The sequence below is a fragment of the Aplysia californica genome, unplaced genomic scaffold (assembly GCF_000002075.1).
Source record: "Aplysia californica isolate F4 #8 unplaced genomic scaffold, AplCal3.0 scaffold00899, whole genome shotgun sequence".
Lineage (NCBI taxonomy): Eukaryota > Metazoa > Mollusca > Gastropoda > Aplysiida > Aplysiidae > Aplysia > Aplysia californica.
The window spans coordinates 123,078-135,109 of NW_004798169.1; the positions used below are offsets into that span (position 1 = coordinate 123,078).

The 12,032-nt window shown below is 40.2% G+C and overlaps 2 protein-coding genes across 2 annotated transcripts in view; one reads left to right on the top strand and one right to left on the bottom strand.

The window, feature by feature from the left end:
• The window catches only part of LOC101861548, an 8,544-nt gene extending 4,605 nt beyond the window's left edge, over window positions 1-3,939 (top strand). Inside the window, exons 2-3 of the mRNA XM_005110486.3 lie at window positions 295-436; window positions 3,248-3,939. Coding sequence (XP_005110543.1) covers window positions 295-436; window positions 3,248-3,275 — 170 coding nt within the window. The 3' untranslated portion in view covers window positions 3,276-3,939. The remainder of the gene's footprint in view (window positions 1-294; window positions 437-3,247) is intronic.
• A 3,606-nt stretch (window positions 3,940-7,545) lies between these two features.
• Window positions 7,546-12,032, bottom strand: part of LOC101861774 (autocrine proliferation repressor protein A) — a 29,545-nt gene continuing 25,058 nt past the window's right edge. The window contains exons 9-11 of the mRNA XM_035972908.1: window positions 11,543-11,639; window positions 10,285-10,347; window positions 7,546-7,665 (exon numbers count right to left, since the gene is read on the bottom strand). Of these exons, the coding sequence (XP_035828801.1) occupies window positions 7,546-7,665; window positions 10,285-10,347; window positions 11,543-11,639 (280 nt within the window). The remainder of the gene's footprint in view (window positions 7,666-10,284; window positions 10,348-11,542; window positions 11,640-12,032) is intronic.

Genomic DNA, 12,032 nt, shown 5'->3' on the forward strand with positions numbered 1-12,032 from the left:
ATGAATTTCGAACGGGGTGAAACCTCGAATATTTTAATGATGTCATAAAGTTCCCAAAACACGTACCTCACAAAAACGATGATATTATGTTGTTGATGATGATGATGGTATTTTTTTATGAACTACGTTTAAATAATACCATTAAATATTTCCCAACAAATTCAAGCCTACATATACTTCACTTAGATCTCACATGCGCCCTCACCTGCATCCCTCACACACAAACACAAGCTCAGTTTCTCAATCTCACCTCCCCTCTTCCCTTCCCCACCCCCTTTTTTATGCCGACCTCAGATGGCGAAGGTCAGCCCATGAACTTCTGCCCCACCGGCATGGACCCGCCCTATATGGCAGAGGGAGATTTCATCTGGGCCTACAAAGATGGCGTCTGTTACGAGTGTCTGTGTGAGCTGAACGTGGGACTTGCCTGTTGCGAGTGAGTGCCTTGTACTTTGTTTATTGTGTCACGACACGGTGGAATCAGGCTCTCGTCAATTTTAGAGCATATGGACTTATTGGTATCATCTTAACGCCTGTCCATTTGCCTTGCTTTTGATTAAAAAATATATTCATTTATCTTGAATACAAGTCAAGATATTAGCAATTGAAGTAGGTGGGGGTCGCCTGGTTTCAGAGGTAAAATGAGCGAGAAAACGGCCTCCAAAGTTATTTCCTTAGCTTGAGAGTCCGTGGAAACTGAAAATTCAGTTGCTATGCCTTTAATCAACGTTTTTCATTAAAATCCACTCAGAAATGTGTTCTGTAAAGGGCTTGAAAGGTGTTGAACCAAAAAACAAAAATTCGACAAAAATTCCCCAACCTGTGGAAAATGCCAGTTTCTTGACTTTCATTATTTTGACAAGCACCTGATTCCACCACGCTGCCTGTGACACTATCATTATATTATTAAGTGTATTTTACTCCTCCAACCACGCAATTTTGATCATGTTGGAGGTAGGAGTTAAGCTTTGATCTTGCCTGTCAGGGTCAATCCGAGTTGAGAGAGAATAGCCTACAACATCCTAACAGAGAGGCCGAGATACTCGATAAAAATCCCACGCACTCGGGAATTGAACTTGGTCGCCTGTGTACGACAAACAAGCGCTTTGCCGCTACACAACAGACACAGGTCTTGTTCTGTTTTCCAGTTGTTTGCGTGTGTCTAATTGTTTAATCCAGAAATTGCGTGGAGTATATTGCCCTTTGTTTGCGTGTTTGAAAGTTTCCTTTTGTTTTATGCACGTGCCGCAAGTGCGTACAGTGGACTTTGTTTGTCTGTTTGAGTGTTCGTAGCTGCCTTCTGTGTTTGAGCATAATATTATCGTCCCTCGTTTGATTGTTTCGGCATTCATTAAAATTTGTGTTCTCATAATATGCCAGAGAGAACAGAGGGATTTGTTTGCTTGCTTTAGCAGTTATTTATTGTTTGTTTTGGAAATAAGAGTTTCATAGCGCTCACCTTGATTGTTTATTCATAAATTATGTTTGTTTTCTTGCTTTATGCAAGAGAATACAGAGTGATAAAAGCCAAAACAGCATGCAGCTTTGCCTGAGACGGCATAACATAGAAGAAGTAGATTGCTCAAGTATATAATGTGTTCCACGCAATTTAGCAATCGGCGCGCTTTAATCGATCGTATAACTGCGCGGCAATCTTAAGATTGCGCTGCGCGTTTAACGATCTTATAGTTGAGAGGAAATTTGAAGATTGCATTTATATTTTATATTTTTGAAGAGCTCACAAAAATGATACAACGATGCCGGGTATCAAACCAGGTCCACAAAGTACATTTAATTTATTTAATATTTTAAAAATAATTTGTTAAAAAATCAGCTTCCATCTTTATTCTTTTACCCACATCAAGGAACATTCATATATTTTCAGAAGTGTAAAAATGTGAAAAAATAAATTAGAATTGAAATTGAAAAGTCCACGAGAATGATACAATGCCAGGTATCAAGCTCAAAGTTCACAATATTTTTAAAATGATTTTTTAAAAATTCACTTCCATCTTTATTTTGTACACACTTCAAGGAACATCCACGTATAATAATCTTTTCGAAAGTGTAAAAATATCAAAATTTAAATTAAAATTAGGATTTGAAACTGAAAGGCTCACAAGAATGTTACAATTATACGATCATTAAAACGCGCAGCGCAATCTTAAGATTACGCCGATCGGTAAATTGTGCCGAACATATGCATTACTTCCCACGTGCTCCAAAGGGTAGACAGTCAAAAAGCTTGGAGTCATGGGAGGTGTAAGGGTGTGTTCACTATTTTTACAGGTGTCATGGGGATATTTTTTAAGTCATGACTTTGAAAAAAATCCATAGTGGCGGTCTATTGTTCTACGATGTTTTACCACCAAAGAATCTTTAACGTGCGCTACGTGCTCACGAGACCTCCTTACTGTGATAGGTACAAATGACATAGTTCTGCTTCTTCCTTACACCTATCTCTAACGGCTCGTTCACACCAAACATACGCGTTCGTGTGGTAACGTGTGTTAGACGCACGAAAGAATTTATTACTTATCTGGGCTCTTTTTGTGTTCCTACTAACTACTCGTGTTCATGCGGTAGTGATAGTTGTCGTTCGTGCGTGTGGTACCCATCTGCTCTCGTGTTGTGACTGACCGCTCCCTCACTGATCCAATAACCACGAGGACCACGAGGCAAAGTGCAACCTAAGGGCAAAAACATAGAGAACGCCGATTTCGGAGACAGACTCAGTAAGCGTCAATAGCTATAAAAATTCCCTTATGATTTCCAACTTGCTCCACACAGAGCTGGCAGACTGCAGGCGACTTTAAGCTCGGATCGGCCTTGTCGGCTTTATCGGAATCCAAACTACATTCTGAAAAACTGGGAAGGGCGTCTTGCTGTCTAACTGCGACCTCAGTGCTTTCTTGCCGTATCTCCCTTTTCTAACAGTGAAAATGTGACTTCTTCTTAAGCTCACTCTTTGTTGTGAACTGCTTCTACTGTTATTAAAAATGGAAATGTGACAAGAAAGCACTGAGATCGCGAAATCTCTGAACTGTGTTCTCAGTCCTCACTTCCATTTCCATGTTGATATATATAGCTCGCTAGGCTAGATAACCTACGAATAGACGGATGATAGGTGTGAATGAGCACACGTTTGTGAGTTGGACGAATGCACGATGCCACACGAGCGTGGATGTTTGGTGTGTACGAGCCATAATCATGTCTTTTGACTTTAATCGTTGTTTTTCCCTCACAGATGTCCCAGAAAGAGAAGACGAGGCTAAAGACATCCAACATTTTCACACTGGTGCCCAGAGCCACCGACACGGCGGCCTCGGAGACCTCAACCTTTTTGTGTTCACTCATCCCCCCATCATTATGTCAAGGAACTTTCATCTTCTCTTCGCACTCTGGAGCTCACGATATGAATACAGTCCCCGCCCCTAGAACAAGCGAAGAAAGGAATCAAAGCAAAACAAAAGTGATTATTCTCACCTGCACCCCACCTCCCTTTTCTTATGTTGAGTAGTTACTATCGACTTGTTCCTCTGATTACTTCATGGTGTAATACTGACAAACAGGAGGTGCAACAATCAAAAGGTGGGCCACCAGGTCCTTGGAAACTGTACTTATTTGGTTTACTGTCTCAGACATCTTTCCTTCATTCTTCTATCAGGGAGACAACTCACGAAAGAACGAAACGTGAAGTTAGTATAACAATAACTACGTTCAACTTGTGACATATCTGCGTCTTTCGGTCTGGGAGCTTTTTATTTATAGAGTGAACAAACAACCATGCACCTGCAAGAGGAGCCCCAAAGTTAATCTTTACCCCCCCTCCCCCCCCCCCAATTATTTCCCCAAATCAAAAGCATTCGCAACATTCCAGAATTGTGTTCATATCTTCTACATTGTGTCTCTTATTCTCTCTCTTTCTCCCTATCTCTCAGTCAGTCTGTCTGTCTGTCTGTCTGTCTGTCTGTCTGTCTGTCTGTCTGTCTGTCTGTCTGTCTGTCTGTCTGTCTTTCTCTCTTTCTCTCTCTTTCTCTCTCTCTCTCTCTCTCTCTCTCTCTCTCTCTCTCTCTCTCTCTCTCTCTCTCTCTCTCTCTCTTTCTCCCCCCTCTTCCCCACTCCCTCCTGTCAGGTACAATCCAAATCTCATCTCACATTTTTCCTTTTTGTGAGAAAGCCACTTCATTTTCTTTCGTTCTCATCAAGACAACATTGCAATCTCATTCTGAACATATCAAGTCAAGGTAGCTGTATGTATTAATGTGGAAAAATTACAGTGTTAACTATGTTTACCTCTATGAACACCAAGGCTGACTGCGTTAACTTGTGTGCGTGTGTAAATGAGCAATGCCTATGTTTGTTTCTTCAGGTGAAACCATTTATGGGTTTATATTATATTTTGTAAGCACGTAGAAGTGTGTGCGTGTGTGTGTGTGTGTGTGTGTGTGTGTGTGTGTGTGTGTGTGTGTGTGTGTGTGTGTGTGTGTGTGTGTGTGTGTGTGTGAATGTGAGTGTGTTTATATGCTCTGGGGTATTTGAGCGTGAGTGCATTGATAAGTGTGTGTATAAAGCATCTATGCGTATTTGTGAATGTGCATTTTTGAACTTGTACGCGTACGTGATTTTAGAATTTGATGTATGTGTGTGTGTGTGTGTGTGTGTGTGTGTGTGTGTGTGTGTGTGTGTGTGTGTGTGTGTGTGTGTGTGTGTGTGTGTGTGTGTGTGTGTGTGTGTACTTATTGGTGCCTATGTCTTTCTGGGTTCATGTGTCTGCATTTTTGAATTAGACAGGTTGGTATCCACTTTCTGTCACTCTCCTGTTTGTCATAAATTATATTGAATTATTGCAAACCGTAATATTCTCTTGATGTGTGTTATATTTACGTACAAATGCGTGTATCAATATCCTGTTTGTTTGTTTGTTCTTATATGTTTGTTTGATTTAAAAGGTGTACGCTCTCACAGTAGTTTTTATTTAGTGTTGGAAAACAAAGCCCGTCAGACAGGAACAGCTGGAAGTTCTTCCAGTACACAAATGTTGGGCCTTCCAATGGCACCCCCTCCCTTCTAACCTCATCCCAACTTCACTCAATGGTCAATGCAAGAGTGAACCCCCCCCCCCCCCCACACACACACGCACACGCACGCTCGCACACACACACACACACACACACACACACACACACACACACACACACACACACACAACAACAAAAAATCTTAAAACGAGAGGCTCTTATTATGTCCCGCAGTGACCAGTCATTACTGGCAAAAATCATGACCGTTCATTTCTCTGGGCTTCGGGCCTACAAAAATAGAATAGACAAAACATCGGACCCAATATGTCCATTGTGCAGCGAGGAGCCCCAAGATTTGGAGCACTGGCTGCAGAGATGCCACCGCCGGGCCTCCGTGGCGGGGCATCTCTTCGGGGAGGATTCAGGGAGGTTGGACTGCCTCACCCGCTACCCAAGGGAGGCGGTGGCCCTGGCGAAGAGCACACTCTTCGGGGCTCCGAACATTTCGAACGGATAGGCTACCACACACACACACACAACAACAACAACAACAACAACAACAAAAAACACACCACATTTACAGAATAGCAATCTCAGTTGGCATCTCACTAAATAATTATGAAACATGATGGGATTGGAACCATTTGTGTGGCATCGTAGTGAAATCAATCGCACGTCAAAATATTGACAATTTTCATCAATTAAATTTTGGCTCAATACCGTTCATGTCTATTTAAAACAGGTTTTTTTGCGCGGATTTTTACAGAAAAACGTTGATTAAAGGCACCAAAAAGCTTTCAAAAAATGCAAATGGGCAGTTTCCTAGCACACTCAACCTTGGAAATCAATAGATTAGGTGATCAATTTGTCGCTAATTTACTTTTGCACCAGACACCATACACCTCCTTCATTCACTGATAATTCGACGTCTATTCAATAAAGAAGAATCCGTCTTTTCATCAAAAACAATATTAATGAACACACGATTATTTGATACCAATAACTCCATTATACTTAGCATTGATAGGCGCCCGATTCCTCCGTGTCGTGACACATTGGAGCCCAGGCAGACAGTTACGTGGTTCTCCACTCTCTTCTCACTATTCTACCGAAGAAAGATCCTTTATAACTGGGGGTCTGATTATAGGGTAGGGAAGATGAAATACCTAGGATGTGACAGCCTTCTGGGAGAAGGGCGAAAAAATATCGAAGGCCCCGTGTCAAATTGCGCATGTTAAAGATCCCTTGGTGGTCTTAAAATCGATAAGAGTAGGATTCGTGAAACATTCAAAACTAATTTCTACCAAACTGAAATCCTTAATGTGTCCTGCACGCTCACATGACCTCATTTATGCAGTTGCGAGCGCCGTAAAACACTTACCAAAATGCAAAAAGTGCTCGAAAAGGCTCCGACAGAAGGCACAAATGATTTCTCAATAGTTGACTGCCTGTCAGATTCATTCCCAGACTACCTTCTACGAGCCTCTGAGGGCATTCGGCATTGCAGAGTATTAAGCGTAATATTTTTACACACACACACACACACACACACACAGACACACAAACACACACACACACACACACACACACAGACACACAAACACACACACACACACGCACACAAATACACACATGTACACAGACACACACAAAACTGTATACTGACGCACAGGCGCGCGAGCACACACACACACACACACACATACACACACACGCACACACACACACACACATACGCACACACAGACGCACACACTTAAACAGTCACAGTCTAGATTTTGAGTCTAATCTCCAGGAGACCCTAATTGCAGAAACAGAGAACAGCAAAAATAGAGGACTGAATGTTAAGAAAGCGGAATGTATGGTGATCTCAAAATGTGATGAGTTCCAAGAATGCAACGTCACATCTAAGAACAAATGAATAAAGCATGTCAACAGATTTAAATACATTGGTTGCACAAGTATACCTGACGCAATACACAGTGACACGGAGATAAAAAAAAGAGGATTTCAATATCTAAAAACAATTTTCAACAAGGTGAAAGGGGACCAAATGACAAGGATTCCAAGAAACAGGTAAACACATGTAATGTGTATTTCTCTTATTCTCAAACAAACAAACAAAACCCCCCAAGCAAACAGACAAACAAACAAACCAACAACCAAACGACAAAAGAACCAACCAAGCAACCAACCAACCAACCAACCAACCAACCAAACAAACAAAAAGGTGGATAAACAAATCAGCAACAAAAAAGAAATCCCCAAATGATTCGACACATTTTACGTTTCTCAAACAAGAACAAAAGTAAACAAATTTAAAAAACAACAACACCAGAAAAGTACACTTTGGAATTATGTTTGTACGTCTGTCTAATTCTCAACCAGAGCGCAAGCAAATAGAAGAGAACTGGTTGAGAGTACACGGAACAGACATTAAACCACTCAGTATCAAAGGTTGATATCACCATCAGGCTCCAAACAGTTAACGCTACGAGAACAGAGGTTTCTATGATGAAGCGCTTCAGACTAGCGTCCCCGTGCAAGTGTCATTGTGGCAGTCCGGGAACGGCAGGTAATTGGGGATAATCATATTCTCTGTGGTGAACTCGAACACGCTGTCATCTGGTCCTGGGAAAGTTGCCTGGTAGGGGCACAAAGATGGAGGTGTGATTATAAACCAAGCACAGGGGGGGGAGGGGAGAGGAAAAAACATATGAAAAATGGGGGGGGGGGGGGAGGGCAGGAGTACATTGCTGCAGCAGCAGCAGTAGTAGTAGTAGTAGTAGTAGTAGTAGTAGTAGTAGTAGTAGTAGTAGTAGTAGTAGTAGTAGTAGTAGTAGTAGTAGTAGTAGTAGTAGTAGTAGTAGTAGTAGTCAGGGGCGAGGCATCTACCCATGTATATAATCAAATAATCACTGCTTCCTTTCCTTAATTTGGGAACATCGTCGCAGTCAATATCCCCCACACACCGTAATAAACATTTGTCTTTTAAATTTAAACAGACCCCCAAGATATCACCAATGAGTACTGTGCACAACACTCAAAAACAGTTTGCTTGCCATATAAATACTCTGTTCACCCCTCTCTGTCCACTCTCATAAGCAGTCACAAGCAATGATTTTGTAACCTCACAATTAACCTGGTTGAGTCTACCTTAAAAAGGTAAGGGGTACTAACTCCTAATAATCTTATGACTGCTGTGACTGTGAATGCTGTTTTTTTTTTCTCGACTTTTTACCACCCTGTGATCAGGTCATAACATGATTATATTGGGCCCTGGTCGAAAAAGGCTAGATAAAAAATCCATTTAAAAAATCATAATATAAATTGATAAATACATGTGTGTTATTGTCACCACTGCTTTTTTGTCTTCTATTTGTGTATTCACGTCTTTAGTTAAATTTACTAATGAAATTTGAAAAAAAAAACCTCTTGGGACCATTAATCCTACAGCAGGTTAAAAGATTATAATTACGCTTTGCCCATAGAAGGAATACAGATTTTAATGAGATATCCTTTCGATTATTTTGGCGGTGAACATTCCCCGAACAAGAAATTTTGTTGATTACGTCCGTATTGTGGGAAACATTTCGTGTGGGGCCTCATTCGACCTATCTGGTTCTTTTCCTCACTTTGATTACACTGTTAAACAAGTCAGCCTTCGCCAGCTGTATTTCTTTCAGGCGGTAGAAGATACTACGGCTGTCGCCCTCTCAAGTACAAGTTTTTTGGTGACGGGAATCTTACCCTTCCAGAGAATCGCAAATATTTTTCTTAGATAGCAGGCGAGATGAAAAATGTTGAGTTTTTTTTTACATGAGTTTTGTACACCGATCAGTAATCAGCTTAAAATAAAAGGGTTGGAAATACAACAACACTGTACACGCCGAGTTTTGAATTTGTGTATTTTACCATAGACGTCCCAAACTTTTGATTTCCCAGATTACCAAAATGCTGAACGCGCTTTGCATATCCAGAATGCACATGTAACTTCAGCATCAGTCAATTCATACATCAGTAGAACATGCACTACCAGGATAGTTAAAATTATACAACTGCCTTGAGCAGTTCGTTGACTGGGGGAGCGGTGTTTGGTGAGTTTTCAGCCTTGGTGGAAGACTTTAGTCTTTTTTGTGCTGATAGTGAACCCTAAATTGTCACATACGTTGGGGACAAAGTCCATACATTCTTACATACTGGTCTTGTTACGTTACAATAGAGCACTGCCATCAGCATATAAAAGGTCACATTCCTTAACCTTTCAGGTTTTATTGGTTTTCAAATTGGACGAGACTCGTGCGTCATGCACATCTATATCAGTTCTAGACCTTACTGATAAGTCTAGCGGAGGATATCATAGTATTTTATTGTCGTTTAATATACAATGATTCCTGATATTAGTCAACTGAGACTCAAGTACCTTTGTCACAGACACAAAAACATAAAAAGAGAACTAATGTCAACTAATTTTGCTACAGTGTAAAATAAAAGCAAAACGAACAAGAGAAGATCCCCCCCCCCCTCAAGATAATAACACTTGTGCTATAAATAAATAGTTGTTATAAAGCATTACATGAAGTACATGAACGCTTGTGTAATTCGGGCACTAGCCTAACCTATTTTTCCACCATATGGACTTTTCTCATAGTGCTTATAGTCCCTGAACACAGATACATATTACGTGTATTTGAAATAGTACGTACAAAGATTTTGTTACAGTTTTTAAATGACGTCATACAATCAATATCTCCATCCTTTCCATCAAATTGGGGCTATATTGAGGTCCATAAGATGCAAGCAACTTTTTCATTGAATCTATGTGTGATCAGTGGTCAGAGAGAGAAAATGCTCCTAGAGATAATAATGATACTCGCAATCACATGTCATCATCATCATCATCATCATCATCATCATCATCATCATCATCATCATCATCTATTTGAATGTAGTTATTTGGACGAGTGGAGGTACCTCTGAGTATAATGACAATGGAGCCGAAAAAAAGCCTCGCTCTCACTCGACGATTTTTTCGCGGAGTTCACCAGGCCCATTTAAGTAACATCAGCATCGTTTTCAGAAGCAAAAACTGACGACATCTTCGACAACAACAACAACAACAACAACAACAACAACAACAGCACCAAAAAACAACAAACAACAACAACAACAAAACAAGGACAACCAAAAAACAATGTAAACCGTAACAACAACCAAAACAACAACAATAACAACGTAAACAGGAGCAACATCATTATCTCACGTGGATATGAAAGGCGAGCCATCCCTCAGGCGGGTTGTCAAAGATGACACTGTATCTGTTGTTCTGTGCAATGACCAACAGGAAGGATCAATGAACACACAGTGTGGGCCACATACAGGGCGGAAGCTGCACTTGACAACACCCAGACAGGTACGTTCAGTAAAGCTACGGGTGTTATGGCGAACCAAAGCTACATAATTATGCTGTGTTATTGTCAGGGTTTGAACTAACGGTGGCTAGGTACATGAAGCATTTAAGTGTGAATCAAAGTTAATGGCACTTTACTATCTGGAACATTTCAGCAAGGATCTAAATTACTGACCAGTAAGTAAGCTGAAAATGTAGATTAAGGTCACTTATAAATAAACCATAGCCCAGTATGAAAAGGAAATAACCTTGAACCGAAAGAGATCTGCAGATGCCTAGGTATTCATAAAGCTACACCGAGGTTGCAACGTTAAAACGTTAAAACAATTGGCTGAACCGAATGGAGAAACATGCAGACAGACCCAGATGTTGAATATATATAATGTAGGCTTTAGCCTACTTCTGCGCATGTCAACTGTTAACATTCACATTTTATAGCCAGTGATCACTTTCGCCACCCCTGAGAGGCTATAAAAATTCCCCTGGTGCTCATCTACGTGGTGTTATTAAAAGGGGATTAAATAATGCCTGTTAATACTCGACTTAAAACTGCACTCGACAAAATGAATCGTTTAAAAGTCCAGCGTCGTCTTTTTAATTTGTGTTCGAAGGTTCGACATGTTCTACAACATTGCCTTTGGTCTGCTGCTGTTCTGATATCACATCGACGGCTAGCTTTTAAAATGTACTTAGTCCTAATTTTTTAAACTTTGTTTTAATTGCAGTTTTATAATCTGCCGTAAATGTTGCACAATATGCTCGAGAAACATTTTGTCGAAATTTGAATTCTTAAACATTGTAAAAAAAGCAAGACAAATGACGTAATGTAGATACATTTGATTTTAAAAATTGAAACAGTTATTGCTCTCTCTTAAAACATTTTCCTTTCTAGGCTTAGTACATTTGAACAGCTTGCAAACGAATTATGTCTGCCCCGTTCTTTTATATAGTAAAACAAAAAAGTCCGGATCCTAGTCCAAGAAAAACAACCTACGTTGAGGACCGACTTAAAATGATGCACGTGTTACTTCCCTTGATATTTGACGTCGCTGTAACGCGAGTTTTGTGTTGGAACAGCCAGAAACAGTCCCTGTGTGCAACTTGAACTTACCCCTAGTTTCTGCACGTTTTGTTTAAACCAGAAGACGGGTTGTGGGAAGGGCTTCTCTGGGTTCACGGGGTCAGCGATGAACAGTCGAAAGTCTCGTCTGAAACATTTGGGATGGATTGTTGTCATTATTTTTTTTCAAATAGCGCAAAGCAACACTGGATTGCAATAAATAAGTAACAAACAAACAAACAAACAAACAAACAAACAAACAAACAAACAAACAAACAAATAAATACATAACTAAATAAATAATAAATAAATAAATACGCTTTTAATCAAAAGTTTTACTTTTAAAAGAAAAAGTGACACAACAAATGAAAAAACCCATCTATTACAGCTTGTTCAATTCGTCTGACCACCTTAAAAAATTCCAGCTCATTGAGGAATTCACCGATGCTCACGAAACTTTGCATGGCACTTCCAGTGAACAAACAAAAAATCTTGACCTAGTATAAATACAAGTTTTTCTCTTTATGCCCTATATAAAGGA